Source organism: Oncorhynchus gorbuscha, linkage group LG01 (assembly GCF_021184085.1).
Source record: "Oncorhynchus gorbuscha isolate QuinsamMale2020 ecotype Even-year linkage group LG01, OgorEven_v1.0, whole genome shotgun sequence".
In the NCBI taxonomy this organism is placed as follows: Eukaryota; Metazoa; Chordata; class Actinopteri; order Salmoniformes; family Salmonidae; genus Oncorhynchus; species Oncorhynchus gorbuscha.
Window position 1 is genome coordinate 54213517 of NC_060173.1, and position 18708 is coordinate 54232224.

General features: G+C 43.7%; 1 protein-coding gene across 2 annotated transcripts; it reads left to right on the forward strand.

Annotated features, from left to right (window-relative positions):
• Positions 1-4456: 4456 nt before the first annotated feature.
• Positions 4457-17880, forward strand: nox5 (NADPH oxidase, EF-hand calcium binding domain 5). Of its 2 annotated transcripts, none has more exons than XM_046324670.1 (15): positions 4457-4576; positions 4871-5021; positions 5256-5526; positions 5876-6116; positions 6399-6552; positions 9602-9774; positions 12822-13004; positions 13339-13471; positions 14684-14826; positions 15977-16021; positions 16239-16363; positions 16664-16748; positions 16950-17049; positions 17308-17474; positions 17749-17880. In XM_046324670.1, exons 1-15 carry the CDS (start codon positions 4457-4459, stop codon positions 17878-17880), a joined length of 2223 nt encoding a protein of 740 aa, XP_046180626.1. The 2 variants fall into 2 exon arrangements, with proteins under 2 accessions (XP_046180626.1, XP_046180712.1); XM_046324756.1 differs by having other exon boundaries at positions 5316-5526.
• Positions 17881-18708: the final 828 nt, after the last annotated feature.

The window sequence follows — 18708 nt, forward strand, 5'->3', positions numbered from 1 at the left end:
TGAGTATTCATAGTAATGGATCTGTTAGAGCTGCTCAATGATGAGACAAGAGCTGTGTTTTTTTAACCTTTATTTAACTAGGCAAGTCAGTTAAGAACAAATTCTTACGGCGCTGGGCCAATTGTGCGCCGCCCTATGGGATTCCAACTCACGGCCGGATTTGATGCAGCCTGGATTCAAACCAGGGACTGTAGTGACGCCTCTTGCACTGAGATGCAGTGCCTTTTGTCTGATGTGTTGAGGGAGTGGTCAAAACGGCAGTTGTTTGTCAAAAATTGGGTAAAAACGTGTTAACGCAGTTACTAAAACAGCTGTATCGTTACATCCGTAGATGTTTCACAAACAGATTTGAATAGTAGAGAAGTAGACAAGTATATCATACCCTCTAAGTCGTTGGGGAAGGGGTAAAAATGTCAGGTGTTTACAAAAAAGTTACAGAAAATGTTGAAGCGGTTACTAAGACGACTGTAACTTTTTATCGGAATTCTTCCAACCTCAGATTTGAATAGCCGAGAAGAAGACAGAGATTTCATACGCTTCAACTTTGTCTCTCAGTTGTGGCAAAGTGGTCAAGGTAGTTGATTTGTGTCCAAAGTTGTATTGTTGCATTTACAGTGAATTGAATGTTGGAAGTGATGATGTCACTATGGGGCCTTTCAGAATCTTGAGGAAATGTCATGAAAATGAATGAACAGATATCAGACTGTTTTATCACACTATTCCAGACCGATCTTCGTGTTTTAAAGTTTGAATTACTTTTCTAGCTTAATAAACGGTGTAGGAGGAACTGCATTCCAAATAATAATAATAAGAAGAAGTACGACAAACATTCCGAATGGGACGTTTTCTTCGCAAGTCCCATTAATAACCAAGTCAGAAATCATTCCTACAATATCTAAAGTGTGGCTAGTAATAAAGCCACGTGAGTAATAAGTAATTGAAGTATGACCAATAACGGTAGAATGTTGCTTCACAATCACACTAGGCACCGTATGTAAAAACCCGCATGCATGTTGATACCGAGATATGAGGGCAACCCACTGCTATTACACAACGTTATATCTAAGCGTTGATGCCTGTACTGAAAGCTGCTCAGCGGGGAGTGGGCTGTCAGACACAGCTGCTGGGTATCAGGGCTCACTGCTGCCTGTTTCTGTCCCCTCCACCATCACTACAATAAGACAGGCTGCCAACCAGGGAGTTTGGGTTTGGACGAGTGAAGAAAAATATCAATGCTTGAGAAAGGTGCATCTTGAAAGCATTGACCAGCTCAGGAATTTGGACATAGGCTTCTGCGTCAATACTATCTGTGTTGTAGGTAAGCACAACTTCTTATGCAAGGTTTGCATGATTATGACTGGTGAAGGTATAAAGACAGGTAATACTATGCTTTCCCGTCAATACAGGGTTATACGATTTTAAGCAGTGTTTTTTAGAACGATGTTGATTTAGTCTAACACTCCAGTGATTAACATGTGATTTAGTTCAGAATGGGTTTTTTTTTTTTTTTTTTTAATGACACCTTATTGCCAAAAGGAACTTGGAGATATAATAGGCCTTGGCAATAAAAACGTTTGCGTTACAGTGAACATTTTTAAGATGATCATCAAAATATATGATGGTATGTATTATGCAATCTTATAACGGTTGCTGTGTATCTTCTGGCCAAACAAATACTGTATAGAAAGTCCCTCCTCCTATTCCATCAGGTTCATTCCATTTGATTTCAATAACTTTTAGACCACAACACTTTTGATTTCCACAAAAGTTGTCAGAAAGTTACTTTTTGGACCTGAATGCCAAAACATTTAGGAGAGTGTCAAACATTTAGAGTGTTGTCAAACATTTAGAGTGTTTCTTGAAAAAACATTTTTTTTATAAACATTTTGAAATTCTTTAACCTTTAATGGTAAACTCCTATAAAATGTGTGCATATGTTGTAGCTTAGTATCTATTTGACATAATATGAGGTGCTTGTGTTGTGCCCTCCATCGGTTGAGCCATAGTATACTTGAATACAGGGTGGTTGGCATTTCAATCATAGAAAAATAATTCATAGAATGAACATATCCCGTCAAACCACTGCAATTTAGCTGGTATGTCATTGAAATTGAAATTGAATAGAAATTTTGACTTCCAAATATTACCACAAAGATGGCCACAGGTCAACCCACCGTTGAATGTCAACTGAAATTGGAAGTCTATTCTATTATCTATATTTCTATGATTTCATGGCAGATTACAGTATAATTTCCAATTGATATTCCCATTCAAATCAACATTTTCAAATGTGTGGAACTCCGAACCATCTTTGTGCTACCATATTAAAGTAGAAATTTCAAATGTATTGAAATGTTAGTACATTTATCAACTAAAACATGACACCCACCCTGTATTCAAGAGCATGCTGTGTCTCAACCGATGGTGGGCACAATGCAAACACCTCAGATGATGTAAAATAGGGTCTCGGTGTCACTCTGCTACCGTGGAATTGCACTCACCTGTCTTTCACCATTCTATGTATCAGATGTCAGGACACTCTAGGCCTCAACTCGTGACAATCCAACCTTAAAACTCTTCAACATTAGCAAAGCTTATTATTATTATAACTAACCGCCAAAGGTTTCCCCATTCATCTGTGACATTACTCTCAGTAGGAAACATGACAATGTAACAGATGTCTCACCGTTCTCATTGTTCAATTGATAGTTGTATCAGTTTCATATCCACCCAACGTCTGTAATGATGCATGTTTACGTCATTCAGAATGACTATACAATCTTGATACTCAGAAGCATAATTTGCTCTTTAGCCACCATGCTTTTAGCCATTGGGGCTATCCACATTTTCTTAGTCTCGGGTGCTATTAGCCTTTCCATTTTCACATAACTATCTGTACTCCGAAAAGCTCTGTATTAAAACTTTTACTTCGCCCAGATCCCGGGAGTCAAGTCTACTTTTTACCTTTACAAAGTCAACTTGCTACTGCAAATGACCATCTGCAGTGTGTTGTAAAGAAGTGGGATTCATTCAACTCCACAACAGAGGTAAGTGGTTTACTTATGACCAGGATGCAAGTCGTTAATTAGAGGCTCTGACATCCCCCTGGCAACCTCAGTCACGCTGTACTCTTTCTAGAGCTGTACTCTTTCTATAGAGCCATGTCTCACGAATGATGACCCTTTTCACATTACTGCGCTGACCTCAACCAAACTGAGCTGACTTGGAAATGTTCTTTCACATTGGTCTTGTTCGACATTGCAGCCAACAGTGCGGGCGACTGCCGACGGACTGATCTGCAAAAAACCTTGCATTGTAAATAACTACTCAATATTATTTGTAGGTCAGTCAGTCACAATTTACCCGTGATGCATTTAAGCGATAAGGCCCAAGGGGGTGTGGTGTGTGGCCAATATACCATGGCTTAGGGCTGTTCTTATGCATGACGAAACGCCTGGATACAGGCCTTAGCCATTGGATATTGGCCATATACCACAAATCCCCAAGGTGCCTTATTGCTATTATAAACTGGCTGCCAACGTAATTAGAGCAGTACAAATAAATGTTTTGTCATCCCAGTGGTATACGGTCGGATAACCCACGGCTGTCAGCCAATCAGCATTCAGGGATCGAACCACCCGGTTTATAATATGGTTTTGATCCTCTTCAACCCGGCCATTGTCTTTAAAGGGGGGAGGCTATACAGACACGCCTGGTGCGCAAATTGATGATGTTTGTCATGCAGGGAGAGTCAAGTGGAGACTAAGCTGGGACTTGGGAGTGTACAGAATCATTACATTTTTATCGGAGTAATTGTTGAAAGTCACTGCAATAAATGGGCTTTAGCCATCACCCTGGCCGGATATTGGCTATACTATCTAGCTACTTCCCTCGCCTTACTGAGGCAAGCAGGAGCTAAAGGACACTGTGCCCCATGATGTGTTGCCTGACTGTAGCGCAAACTCTCCGCGTTGAGCAATGTACACTATCACAGTGACATCCAGATGGTTACTCCCAGTATTACAAGTTATTTCTCATGTAGGCTGTTGTCCTGCTCTAAATAAAATCAAGTGGGATGGAACAAATTGGAGATGGTGTCTAAATCCAGATGAAGACCAATACTACAAATTATTTCACCCATCGAAGTAAACATCACGTTCTTTAACAAGTCGTAATTAGCGCCATGCTGCTGTTGCCAGCTAGCCATCATAAACTAGCTGTGAAGGGCTCATCAGCACCACTGGATCAGGACAACTGACTGAACTGAGTTTATTTTTCTTCACACTCAACTCTCAGCTGTGCGACATACTTCATCAATTTGGACAACAGGCGTGTCCACGTACCCTCTCCCTCTTTAAAGCTCCCTTTTTGCCATGGCCTTATGTAGGTTATTTCGTGTGTTGACATTACAGCAGGCGTGGTGGTGAGGGTAGAAGGCTACCATCCCAGCAGCACCATGAGTCTGGATGAGGATGCACGCTGGCTGGAGTGGGTCACCAAGCAGTTTGAGAGCATCGCGGGAGAAGACAAAGAAATTGACCTGGAGGAGTTCAAAACGGCCCTCAAGGTCAAGGAGGTGAGTCAGGGCTCAAGGGTCAGCTGATTTGTCATTGTCCCCAAACTTTTTGGGGGAGGTTTTATGTATTTTGTTGGTCATTTCTTTTGTGACAAATAAGCTCAAATAGGGCCGGGGTAGGATGGGTAGGGGGTACAAGGTTCACATACAGAGCCGACAAAAAATGAACAGTCTCAATGTCTGACTTCCACTTACTCTAAGTGATTGTGCTTCACGGATTATGTATGGTATGTGAGTTTTACTTACTTTGTCCATAGAAGTCAGTGCTGTGTGATTCTGTGTGTGTTTCTGCAGTCTTTCTTTGCGGAGCGGTTCTTTGCGCTGTTTGACTCTGACGGTAGCAAAACCATCAGTCTGGATGAGCTGCTGGAGGCTCTGGACCTGCTGATCCATGGCAGCGAGACGGACAAGCTCCGCTTCCTCTTCCAGGTCTATGACGTCGATGGTATGTGTTTAGCCTAGTGCCAGATCTGTTTGTGCAGTCTTGACAATTGCCAGTGACCAGGAGTTGGCATGACGACACACATAGATCTGTGACCAAGCTTGCAAGTGTTACTTGTGAAGACAAAATGTGTGCATTATCCACCATTAAAACACACAGTGAAATAAAACATCTACACTTTTTTGATATATGCATTGTCTCACCTTTAGGACGTGCAGTTTATTGCGTCCAACTTAGCTGCCTATATTTTCATCACCTTGCAACAGACTATTGACAAGGATTTCTCTTGGCCTGCAGGCAGTGGCTCGATTGACCCAGACGAGCTGCGCACGGTGCTCAAGTCGTGCCTGCGCGAGAGCGCCATCTCCCTGCCAGAGGAGAAGCTGGACGACCTGACCCTGGCTCTGTTCGAGTCGGCTGACAAGGACAACAGCGGCTCCATCACCTTCGAGGAGCTCAAGGCCGAGCTGGAGAACTTCCCCGAGGTTATGGAGAACCTCACCATCAGGTCTCAAGGCACAGCTAACATGTTTAAACACGGGGGCCGGTTTCCCAGACACAAATGAAGCCCAGCCCTGGACTAAAAAGTTTAAGAATATGCTTCCTTTTTGTCAGGGAACAGGCCCAGAATGTATCAAACATGCAAAATATAAGGAAGGTCCGTACACGCATACGATTTTGCCCTGTGACATTTTATGTAGTCCAGTGTCTGTTCTCCAACTCTGTATCTCAGCGACATAGTCAATATGTCCCCAAAGAATGATCTTTACCGCTGACGAAGTGCCTAGATCCTAGATCAGCACTCCTATTCTGAAACTCTTTGTAAATATGGGCCCTCCATTTCCTCCACCACCTAGCGCTGCCAACTGGCTGAAGCCTCCCGGCCTGGAGCAGAAGAAGGGGCGGCATACCCCTCGCTACCTGACGCCGGCGTACTGGCACAACAACAGCCGGAAGCTCCTCTTTCTGTGCGCCTACACTTGCCTCAACCTGCTGCTGTTCATCACCGCCATGCTGAAGAACGCAGAGGGGGGGTTCTGGTACATGGTGGCCAAGGGCTGCGGCCAGTGCCTCAACTTTAACTGTACCTTTGTCATGGTGAGGGAGTTAGTGGGGTAGTGGGGGAGGGAGGGGGTGAATGTGGTTTGGTGGATAGAGATGAAGAGATATTCAGCAACTCTCGGTAAGGTCAATGAATGTTTGCTTCATACGTCGACCTTTTAAAACAGCACGTTTTCGGCGAAGGCCTTCATGATGGTATTGGTGTTAAGAGGTAGACATTGACATGCAGCTGTGACATTTCCCTAGACTTTCTGCATTGACTGTCTGTGTATCCGTGTATGTGTGTGTGTATACGTGTTTACATATGAATGCGTGTAGGTGCTAATGCTGCGCCGCTGTTTGACCTGGCTGCGGGCCACTTGGGTGGTGAGGGTGCTGCCTCTGGACCAGAACATCCTGCTGCATCAGATGGTGGGCTACGCCATTGTCACGTTCTCCACCGTGCACACCACTGCCCACTTCATGAACTTTGGTACGAAGGAACACACAAGCTCTAAACCACAAACACTCACATGTTATACACCTTCCCTCTCCCAGATGCAGTGAACCAGTCCAAAAAACGTTTTTAAGCCTTGAGACAATTGTTTCATGAGCTTTAATAAAAGGCCCCAGAAATGTTCCATGTGCACAAAAAGCTTACTTCTCTCAAATTTTGTGCACAAATTTGTTAACATCCCTGTTATTGAGCATTTCTCCTTTGCCAAGATAATCCATCTACCTGACAGGTGTAGCATATCAAGAAGCTGATTAAACAGCATGATCATTACACAGGTGCACCTTGTGCTGGGGACAATAAAAGGTCACTCTAAAACGTGCAGTTTTGTCACACAAAACAATGCCACAGATATCTCAAGTTTTGAGAGAGTGTGCAAGACCAACCACACGGACAGCTAATGAAACTATGGCTTTGCAAATCTGCCGAATTTCTGCACAAACTGCCAAAAACAGTCTGTGCTCGTCGTCCTCAACAAGGTCTTGACCTGACTGCAGTTTCGCATCGTAACAGACTTCAGTGGGCAAATGCACACCTTCAATGTTTACTGGCACGCTGGAGAAGTGTACCCTTCACGGATGAATCCTGGTTTCAACTGTACGGGCAGATGGCAGACAGCATGTATTGTGTCGTGTGGGTGAGCGGTGGGGTTGTGGTATGGGCAGGCATAAGCTATGGAAAATGAACACAATTGCATTTTATCGATGGCAATTTGGATGCACAGAGATACCGTGGTGAGATCTTGAGGCTCATTGCGGTGCCATTCATCCACCGCTATCACCTCATGTTTCAGCATGATAATGCACAGCCCCATGTCGCAAGAATCTGTACACAATTCCTGGGTATACAGAAGATAGCCCTATTTGGTAAAAGTCCAAGTCCATATTATGGCAAGAACAGCTCATATAAGCAAAGAGAAACGACAGTCCATCATTACTTTAAGACATGAAGGTCAGTCAATCCAGAAAATGTCAATAACTTTGAAATGTATTCAAGGGTAGTAGCAAAAACCATCAAGCGCTATGATGAAACTGGCTCTCACGAGGACCATCACAGGAATGGAAGACCCGGAGTTACCTCTGCTGCAGAGGATAAGTTCATTAGAGTTAACTCGGATTGCAGCCCAAATAAATGCTTCACAGAGTTCAAGTAACAGACACATCTCAACATCAACTGTTAAGAGGAGACTGTGTGAATCAGGCCTTCATGATTGAATTGCTGCAAAGAAACCACTACTAAAGGACACCAATAATAAGAAGAGACTTGCTTGGACCAAGAAACACAAGCAATGGACATAAGACCGCAGGAAATCTGTCCTTTGGTCTGACGATTTTTGGTTCTAACCGCCGTGTCTTTGTGAGAATGGATGATCTATGCATGTGTGGTTCCCACCATGAAGCATGGAGGAGGTGTAATGTTGTGGGGGTGCTTTGCTGGTGACACTGTCAGTGATTAGAATTCAAGGCACACTTAACCAGCATGGCTACGACAGCATACTGCAACGAAAACCCATCCCATCTGGTTTGCGCTTAGTGGAACTATTTGTTTTTCAACAGGACAATGACCCAAAACACACCTCCAGGCTGTATAAGGGCTATTTGACCAAGTAGGAGAGTGATGGAGTGCTGCATCAGATGACCTGGCCTCCACAATCAACCGACCTCAACCCAATGTAGATGGTTTGGGATGAGTTGGACTGCAGAGTGAAGGAAAAGCAGTCAAAAAGTGCTCAGCATATATGAGGACTCCTTCGAAACTGTTGGAAAGGCATTCCAGGTGAATCTGATTGAGAGAATGCAAACCTGTCATCAAGGCAAAGGGTGGCTACTTTGAAGAATCTAAAATATAAAATATATTTTGATTTGTTTAACACTTTTTTGTTTACTGCATGATTCCATATGTGTTATTTAATAGTTTTGATGTCTTCAATATCATTCTACAATGTAGAAAATAGTAAAGATAAAGAATGAGTAGGTGGGTCCAAACTTTTGACTGGTACTATATTTTGGCTATAATTAGAATGCCAAATGTATTTAATAAGACTGAGTACACATCAATGTTTCCCTTATCAATACTTATTACCTCACCTAAACACATATTTTGTCTATAGATGGGTTGGCTGACAAAGTCAGGAAAACGAATCATGCTTTGTTATGATTTTGAACGGTCAGATAGCTAGCAACAATTACAAGAAGATGCCATGTGGGAAAATCGTAGGTGGCTCGTTTCCGCTAGTTGTATCTTGTTCTTGATACCATGTCTTGTTTTGAGGTGTTTTGACTTATTTCATGTCAACACTAAATAATATGGCTCAAATTCGTTAGCTAGGTAACCAACAACAGTAATTATGTATTTGTGCATTGTGCAAATGTATTTATGTTTTCAATAAACATTTGGAGACAAGATATAGTTTACATGTTGTCAACAATCTAAGCCAACCCCATCTGTTTTGCCCCATAGTTGCGCACGTGATGGTTTTGTTGCTAAACACCCAACCCATTTATTGGTTTCAATTTAATGTTTTGATATTTGCATCCCTGAATGATGTCTCTAGACTGGAGGGTACACCAGATAAGGCTGGTGGGAGGACCGATAGTGGATCGTGCTCATTTTAATGCCGGAATGGAATTAATGGAATGGTAATTTGTTTCATGTGTTTGACACTGTTCCATTTATTCCATTCCAGCCATTACAATGAGCCCGTCCTCCTATAGCTCCTCCCCCCAGCCTCCTCGGTGGTACACATAACAGCATGTTTATGTTAAGACTGATCTTGCCCTTGGTCTAAGGTGGTGCTGTATTGTGGCTTTCAACTGGGGCGGCAGGGTAGCCTAGTGGTTAGAGTGTTGGACTAGTAACCGAAAGGTTGCAATTTCAAATCCCTGAGCTGACAAGGTACAAATCTGTTGTTCTACCCCTGAACAGGCAGTTAAGATCACATTTATTTATAAACCTCTTTTTACATCAGCAGTTTCCCAACAAAGTGTTTTTACAGTAACATGGTCGGATCCTTTGTTTCCTCCTCCAGTACACCTATCTCAGAACAGCAGCTACAGCCTGTGGGAGCACCTTTTCACTACCCGGCCAGGGATTGGCTGGGTGCAGGGCTCTGCATCCCTTACCGGCATGGTGCTACAGATCATGATCTGTCTAATGGTGGTCTGTTCCAGCACCTTTGTCCGCCGCAGCGGACATTTTGAGGTACAGTTGACAATCTAGCTAGTAATTTAGCAGGCGCTCATATACAAACTTTGAAGTTGTATGAGTCTTATGTACGGGATAAGCATGGTATACACCAGGGTTCCCCAACTGGCAAACCTTTTTATTTGGACATAAAAGATTAAAAACACCAGCAAATCAGCTCCAATTTATTAACATTTTGTGAATCTGTTCGCAAGTATTCCCACGCATATGAGAGACATGTGATTGTATACATACAGTGCATTCGGAAAGTATTCAAGCCCATTGACTTTTTCCACATTTTATTACTTTACAGCCTTATTCTAAAATGGATGAATCTACACACAATACCCCAATAATGACAAAGCAAAAACAGGTTTTTAGACTTCAAAACCCCAGAAATATTACATTTAAATAAGTATTCAGACCCTTTACTCAGTACTTTGTTGAAGCACCTTTGACAGTGATTACAGCCTCAAGTCTTCTTGGGTATGACGCTACTAGCTTGGCACACCTGTGTTTGGGGAGTTTCTCCCATTCTTCTCTGCATATCCTCTCAAGTTCTGTGGGGTTGGATGGGGAGCATAGCTGCACAGCTATTTTCAGGTCTCTCCATAGATGTCAGATCGTGTTCAAGTCTGGGATCTGGCTGGGCCACTCAGGGACATTCAGAGACTTGTCCCAAAGCCACTCCTGCGTGGTCTTGGCTGTGTGCTTAGGGTTATTGTCCTGTTGGAAGGTGAACCTTCACCCCAGCCTGAGGTTCTGAGTGCTCTGGAGCAGGTTTTCATCAAGGATCTCTCTGTACTTTGCTCCGTTCATCTTTCCCTCAATCCTAACTAGTCTCCCAGTGGCTAAAAATCATCCCCACTGCATGATGCCCCCACCACCATGCTTCACCATAGGGACGGTGCCAGGGTTCTTCCAGACATGACGCTTGGCATTAAGGCCAAATAGTTCAATCTTTGTTTCATCAGACAAGAGACTCTTGTTTCTCATGGTCTGAGAGTCTTCAGGTGCCTTTTGGCAAACTCCAAGCGGGCTATCATGTGCCTTTTACTGAGGAGTGGCTTCCGTCTGGCCACTCTACTATAAAGGCCTGATTGGTGGAGTGCTGCAGAGAGGGTTGTCATTACATTTACATTTAAGTCATTTAGCAGACGCTCTTATCCAGAGCGACTTACAAATTGGTGCATTCACCTTATGACATCCAGTGGAACAGCCACTTTACAATAGTGCATCTAAATATTTTAGGGGGGGGGGGGTGAGAAGGATTACTTTATCCTATCCTAGGTATTCCTTAAAGAGGTGGGGTTTCAGGTGTCTCCGGAAGGTGGTGATTGACTCCGCTGTCCTGGCGTCGTGAGGGAGTTTGTTCCACCATTGGGGAGCCAGAGCAGCGAACAGTTTTGACTGGGCTGAGCGGGAACTGTACTTCCTCAGTGGTAGGGAGGCGAGCAGGCCAGAGGTGGATGAATGCAGTGCCCTTATTTGGGTGTAGGGCCTGATCAGAGCCTGGAGGTACTGAGGTGCCGTTCCCCTCACAGCTCCGTAGGCAAGCACCATGGTCTTGTAGCGGATGCGAGCTTCAACTGGAAGCCAGTGGAGAGAGCGGAGGAGCGGGGTGACGTGAGAGAACTTGGGAAGGTTGAACACTAGACGGGCTGCGGCGTTCTGGATGAGTTGTAGGGGTTTAATGGCACAGGCAGGGAGCCCAGCCAACAGCGAGTTGCAGTAATCCAGACGGGAGATGACAAGTGCCTGGATTAGGACCTGCGGTGCTTCCTGTGTGAGGCAGGGTCGTACTCTGCGGATGTTGTAGAGCATGAACCTACAGGAACGGGCCACCGCCTTGATGTTAGTTGAGAACGACAGGGTGTTGTCTAGGATCACGCCAAGGTTCTTAGCACTCTGGGAGGAGGACACAATGGAGTTGTCAACCGTGATGGCGAGATCATGGAATGGGCAGTCCTTCCCCGGGAGGAAGAGCTGCTCCGTCTTGCCGAAGTTCAGCTTGAGGTGGTGATCCGTCATCCACACTGATATGTCTGCCAGACATGCAGAGATGCGATTCGCCACCTGGTCATCAGAAGGGGGAAAGGAGAAGATTAATTGTGTGCGTCTGCATAGCAATGATAGGAGAGACCATGTGAGGTTATGACAGAGCCAAGTAACTTGGTGTATAGCGAGAATAGGAGAGGGCCTAGAACAGAGCCCTGGGGGACACCAGTGGTGAGAGCGCGTGGTGAGGAGACAGATTCTCGCCACGCCACCTGGTAGGAGCGACCTGTCAGGTAGGACGCAATCCAAGCGTTGTCCTTCTGGAAGATTCTCCCATCTCCATAGAGAAGCTCTGGAGCTCTGTCAGAGTGACCATAGGGTTCTTGGTCCCCCGATTGCACAGTTTGGCCAGGCGTCCAGCTCTAGGAAGAGCTAGGTGGTTCGAAACTTCTTACATTTCAGAATGATGGAGGCCACTGTGTTCATGGTGACCTTCAATGCTGCAGACATTTTTTGGTACCTTTTCCCAGATCTGTGCCTCGACACGATCCTGTCTCGGAGCTCTACGGACAATTCCTACAACTTCATGGCTTGGTTTTTTCTATGACATGCAATGTCAACTGTGGGACCTTATATAGACAGGTGTGTGCCTTTCCAAATCGTGTCAAATCAAATTACTTTACCACAGGTGGACTCAAGTTGTAGAAACATCTCAAGGATGATCAATGGAAACAGGATGCACCTGAGCTAAATTTCGAGTTTCATAGCAGAGGGCCTGAATACTTATGTAAATAAGGTATTTCTGTTTTTATTTGTAATACAGTACATTTGCAAAAATGTCTAAAAACCGTTTTTATTTTTTTGTTATTTGTCCATTCTCTTTATCGAATATTAGGTTTTGGTCGAAGATCTGATAACATTCATTATCACAAATATGTACAAATGGAGAAAATCAGAAAGGGGTGACATACTTTTTCATGGCACTGTACATTCACGTACACAAGCTCCCTCCATCGCTACACCCAAATACTCCAATTTTTTTACATTTCTGTGTGTTGTTTCCCCAGGTGTTCTACTGGTCCCACCTGTCCTATGTGTGGGTGTGGGCTTTGCTGGTGGTGCACTGTGCCAACTTCTGGAAGTGGTTTGTGGTGCCTGGTGTGATCTTCCTGCTGGAGAAACTAGTGGGCGTTGCTGTTTCTCACATGGGAGGCCTCTACATCGTGGAAGTCAACCTGCTGCCATCTAAGGTGCCCAGCTGGATGTTATACCAATAGCGATCACTTTTCTTAAAGAGGACATCTATTCACTTTTGTGTTTTTCAACATCTAGCTATTGTGTATTGACACCTGCTCAACACGTAGTGAAGTTTGACTACACCTCTGCTGTTGAAATATTAGATCATAATATGATACATCTTATTCCAACCTACCAACCCTACTATAAGGCGAGAAAAGTCAACTAGCATTGTGGACAGAGTGTAGATGGCTCTGTTAGCCTAGTAGTTCATGTCTTCATTTTTGGTCAGAGACCATTTTTTGTTTTCCCCCCTTGAGAGTGTTGAAAAATGTCTGTTACTTGCAGGTGACCCATCTGGTAATCAAGCGGCCCCAGTTTTTCCACTTCAAACCAGGGGACTATGTTTACATCAACATTCCAGACATCGCAAAGTATGAGTGGCATCCTTTCACCATCAGCAGTGCCCCAGAGCAGCCAGGTTTTTATTTTTATTTCACCTTTTAGCAGGGAATCCCATTTGAGACCAATACAAATATACAAGATCACAAAACAGACTTAATAAGAGAAACAATCACATTCCTCGAAAAAAAAAGAGGTTCCTAATCAACCATTTGAATTGCCCGAGAGGCACCCAGTACATATAGTTGCAGGGAACTATGCCATCCCTGAAACCGAGTATGTTAACTCATACAGTCTAAATTATGTTAAGTATGGCGGAAGTGTCACAGCTTTCTTCTGTTGAAGGAGAGGCGGACGAAAACGCATCGTGGTGATTTTGATACATCTTTAATAAAGATGAAAATAGAACAATATACAAAAACAAGAACCGTGGAAAAACTGGAAACAGCCCTATCTGGTGTAACAAACACCCACAAAAACCAACACCAAACAGGCTACCTAAATATGGTTCCCAATCAGAGACAATGACTAACACCTGCCTCTGATTGAGAACCATATCAGGCCCAAACACAGAAACAGACAAACAAGACATCCAACATAGAATGCCCACTCAGATCACACCCTGACCAAACAAAACATAGAACATACAAAGCAAAATATGGTCAGGGTTTGACAGGAAGTTTATGTAAGAGAGCTTTGTAAAAAGAGAGCATTGAATCGATCTACGTATTCAAAGAGGGTCAGCCTACTTTCTGGTAAAGAATGCAATGATGTGTACCGAACCTGTCGCCCGTAATAAAGCACAGTGCGCTATGATAAACTGCGTCCAATAGCTTCAATATAGTGGCAGATGCATTCATATAGACATTGGTACACTCAGTTTGTCTAAAAACTGGGTTACATCCAGTTCCCCACTCTCTCTAAACTAGAATGTAATACAAACTGTAAATTTATTGTTCATTAGTTAGAACGGGAATGTATCTTCTGCCGTTCCTAACGCCCACAAGTCAGCCTCAGAGGATCGAGAGCAATTGTACATGGGATCAGACACCAGCAGCTTTCCATCTGCCAGTTCTTTTCCATTCCCATTTTTCCGTGTCCCAGCCCGGGGCTTGAACAAGCAAACTTCCATCTGCTGGTCTGCCTCTCTAACCTCTAGGCAACTTCTGCCTCCAAATTAAACTAAACTTACAAACGTATACACATGGTCCAGTTGCAGCTTTGACATCCATGAACATTTCCATACAACTCAATGGAGTGTGTCTGCGCTTGCACATCCCTTTCTGAAAAGATACTCTGTGGTTGCATATCCGCTCCATGGGCCAGTGGACCAATCGTCTGTATGAGTACTTCAGGCAGCCAGACAGCCAGGTGGTCAGCACCAAGAGACTGAGCGCCAGCCTGAAGGACAGACGGCACCAGAGGAGGGCCCAGGTTCTCTACCTTCTTTTTCGCCCACTACTTACAATTCTCTCTGATAGCAATACAATACAATTCTACATACACAAAGTCAAAACCATACAATTAAGTAGGACCCTGGAATATGGGAGTGGGCTAAATCGTTAGATTTTCTTGCAGGAGGAGCTGTTTAAATGTGCAAACTGCAACGGGACGGTGGCCTCCAACGAGGACGATGCCATCGAGCTAACCCTGTATCGACAAAACGGGTGTAGACCAGGGACAGGACCATGCCCAGGACCAGGGCCACAGGGGCCCAAACCAGACCAGCAGAACCAAGCAGAGAGAGGAGAAGGCCCCCCGCTCAGAGAGGTATGATCTGGGCCCCTTATAAGATATGCAACATAGAATAAAGATATTTATCATACAAAAGAGCCTAAACTCTGAGTGATGTTTCAAATGTTTACTCAGCGAAGATGTACAACTGAATGCATATATTCAATAGAGTGCAGTGTCAACTTATACCCTTAGCTCTTATCCCCTCACTTTCCACAAAGATGTACTTCAGTACTTTTCCATCACCCAGGATTTCTCCGTGCTCCTATGTCCATATCACAGGACATTATCAATCAGGAGAAGCCTTGAGTTAATGGGACGACACATTCCTACAGTCCACTGCAATCCACCAAATAATTACACTTCTCATACACAAAGAGCTTGAACCTAACACTACTTTCAGTCTCTGAGGATCTATTCATACTAAGAGGATATAATGATATAAAAGAGTAAAGATATAAAACAGTAATTTGCAATCTATCGCCCATATTCATAAAGCATCTCAGGGCAGGAGTTCTGATCTAGGATCAGTTTTGCCTTTTAGATCATAATGAATTAGATTATATGGAAAGGAGGGGACCTGAACCTAGATCAGCACTCCTACTCTGAGAGGCTTTAAGAATACGAGCCCAGGTCCCCCATGTCCACATCATTTTGATTTATTTTGATCTAAAAGGCAAAACTGTTCCCATATCAGCACTTTTACACTAAGACGCTTTAGGAATGTGGGCCCTGGTCTGACAGTACAGGAGTTTGGGTCACTGGGTCACTGTTGTAATGCATTATGATAACTTCTTATTACTTATTTTAAAACTGACGATTCATCCGTTTTTCCTCCCGACCAACATAGACCACAGCCAAGCTTAGTGAAAACCACAGGTTCTGCAACGTCAAAGTGAGTTTGACTTCAACCTGCTCCTGTAACATTTAATTGTTGATAATATACACAGGCATACATAACATATTACTAACCCTATTTTAAGACATTATAAAAGGCTTATAACAAGTTATGAAGCATTATACCATCAAGGTGATATGTCATTCTCTTATTAGCTATCTAGACGTTCACATTAGGTTTGAATGTACTCTGTGTGTGTATCTCTGTCTGCCAGTGCTTCGTGGATGGGCCCTATGGGACTCCGACGAGACAGATCTTTGCCTCTGAACATGCGGTGTTAATCGGTGCCGGTATCGGGATCACGCCTTTCGCCTCCATCTTACAGAGCATCATGTACCAGTAAGTACATGCTAAGTTGCCCTGGAATGGAAACACCGAGAATTTAGAAGAACTAATCGTCTTACAGTATACATCAAATGAAATTACCCAAGTAACCCGAGCTATGGTGCAAGCTATAATCCTACAATGATGATTATGGCGCCAATGTCTATGTTTGTTAAAGCTTAGCCCAATACTATGGTTATTAATAACTAAATATGTTCCTGCATATTCTGCTGTAAGTCAATTTCCTAACAACTTTGGTTGGTGTGGGCAATGAAGTTTTGAGTTTTGCATTTTTACTTCTGATTTCTATTTCAGCTATCGCATGAGGAAACAGAACTGTCCCAACTGCAGCTACTCGTGGTGTGAGAACATCAAGGACAGTGAGATGAAACTGAGGAAGGTAAAGACCCACTGCAGATGACAGATGCACATTGGGCCTGAAAGCTTGAAGTTATTAGCCTGGTCCCAGATCTGTTAGTGCAGTCTTGCATACACCTGTGGCCAAGTAAGCAAGACATCATGAACAGATCTGGGACCAGGCTAAAAAAATATTAGTTCTAGTAAACATTTGTTAAACACTCGGTTTGTGGTTCTCCTACAGGTTGACTTTATCTGGATCAACAGAGACCAGAAATCATTTGAGTGGTTTGTGAGCCTCCTGACCAAACTGGAGATGGATCAGGCTGACGAAGAGCCAGAGGGTAAGTGAGAGGAGGAATGAAAGATACCGAGATGGAGGGAGGACAAAGAAAGGAAGAGCAAGATCTTCTGTGAGAGAAACACCACTGTGTGTTTGGCGTCAAATCTAACGTTTGTTCCACTCCTGTGTTTCTCTGTGTAAGGCACATGTGTAAACGCCTTTTGTTTAAGTTATCTATCTTATTACTGTTTTCACTGTAAAGTGGTTGCAATTTTAAACGCACTTTAAATAAGGTTTGATTCGATTTTTGAACCCTCAGGCCGCTTCTTGGAGATGCACATGTACATGACCTCTGCCCTCAGCAAGAATGACATGAAGGCCATCGGCCTGCAGATGGCACTAGACCTCCTGGCCAAGAAGGAAAAGAGGGATTCCATCACTGGCCTTCGCACCCGCACACAGCCAGGGAGGCCAGAGTGGGGGAAGGTATGGATGTCAAACTGTATCTCTGTATCTATCTGTACCTGTCCATTATAAAGCTCATAGAGCATTTTCCAGCTAATCTTGAAGAGATGCACCATTTCTAAATCGGTATGGGGTGCCTCTGCTTTATTTCAATGTTGGCTATAAGGGCCTTGAGTTTTTCCCTGGTCAGGAAAAACATGCAATGAGTCGTGATTCGGTGACATGCAAGCTTGTGGGTCCTGTCCAACCACCGTACATTGAACATGTCCTCTTCTTTCATGTGTATCAACCACAGGTGTTCCAGAAAGTGGCAGAGGAGAAGAAAGGGAAGGTTCATGTGTTCTACTGTGGAGCCCCTGCACTGGCTAAACTCATCAAGGCCCAGTGTGAGCACTTTGGATTCAACTTCTACAAGGAGAACTTTTGAGGACTGTCCAACATTGTTCCGGACTGACATCAGCACCCTCAACTAAATCCACACACCTATGTGCTGATCTATGTCAACAGTTTCTGTACCATACAGGCTGGTTGTCCACAAGCACTATCTCGTGCTGAATCCGCACTATGCCGTTACCAACCCAAGTATGTGAAACCGACAATCAGTATGCTGCTAACGTCTTTGCTTCTTCCACTGTCCCTGTCCCCTTACTGGGCTCGAACCAGTGGTCCTCTGAATTCAAACACACCAACTAGTTGAAAACATACCAACTAGTTGTGCTATAAAAAGGATCCGATAGGACCATTGGCGTGCCTGCCCTTAACGCTTGCCTTGGTCAATAAGTATAATGTGGGCTTTTATACTGTATATTCTATCACATTTAGCATTCAAATGGATCTACCTTGCTTTAAATCAAAACGTATTCCGAAGCACAAATACTAAATGGCAGACATTGTGACAGAGAATGAAGTTATGTTCACACCATACACTTACATAGTTAATAGTTAATGTACCTCTTAACTATGTGTTGTTGCCAATGGATCTGATGTCTTTTTTTTAACTAGACAAGTCAGTTAAGAACCAATTATTATTTACAATGACAGCCTACCCCAAACAACACTGGGCCAATTGCGTGCTGCCAAAACCATGGCCAGTTGTGATACAGCCTGGAATTGAACCAGGGTCTGTAGTGAGTTCTCTAGCACTGAGATGCAGTGCCTTAGACCACTACGCCACTCAGGAGCAGTGCTTGTATTGGATGTATTGTAGTAGATCTATTTGAAGTTTCTGCTTAAATCTTCATGGAAGGTTGTTAAG

Bases quoted from the DNA above. Each gene is read 5' to 3' on its own strand.
- nox5 (XM_046324670.1), top strand. From the start codon at position 4,457: ATGAGTCTGGATGAGGATGCACGCTGGCTGGAGTGGGTCACCAAGCAG. The intron at 4,577-4,870 runs GTGAGTCAGGGC...GTGTTTCTGCAG, and splicing joins CGGCCCTCAAGGTCAAGGAG to TCTTTCTTTGCGGAGCGGTT. The intron at 5,527-5,875 runs GTCTCAAGGCAC...TCCACCACCTAG, and splicing joins ATGGAGAACCTCACCATCAG to CGCTGCCAACTGGCTGAAGC.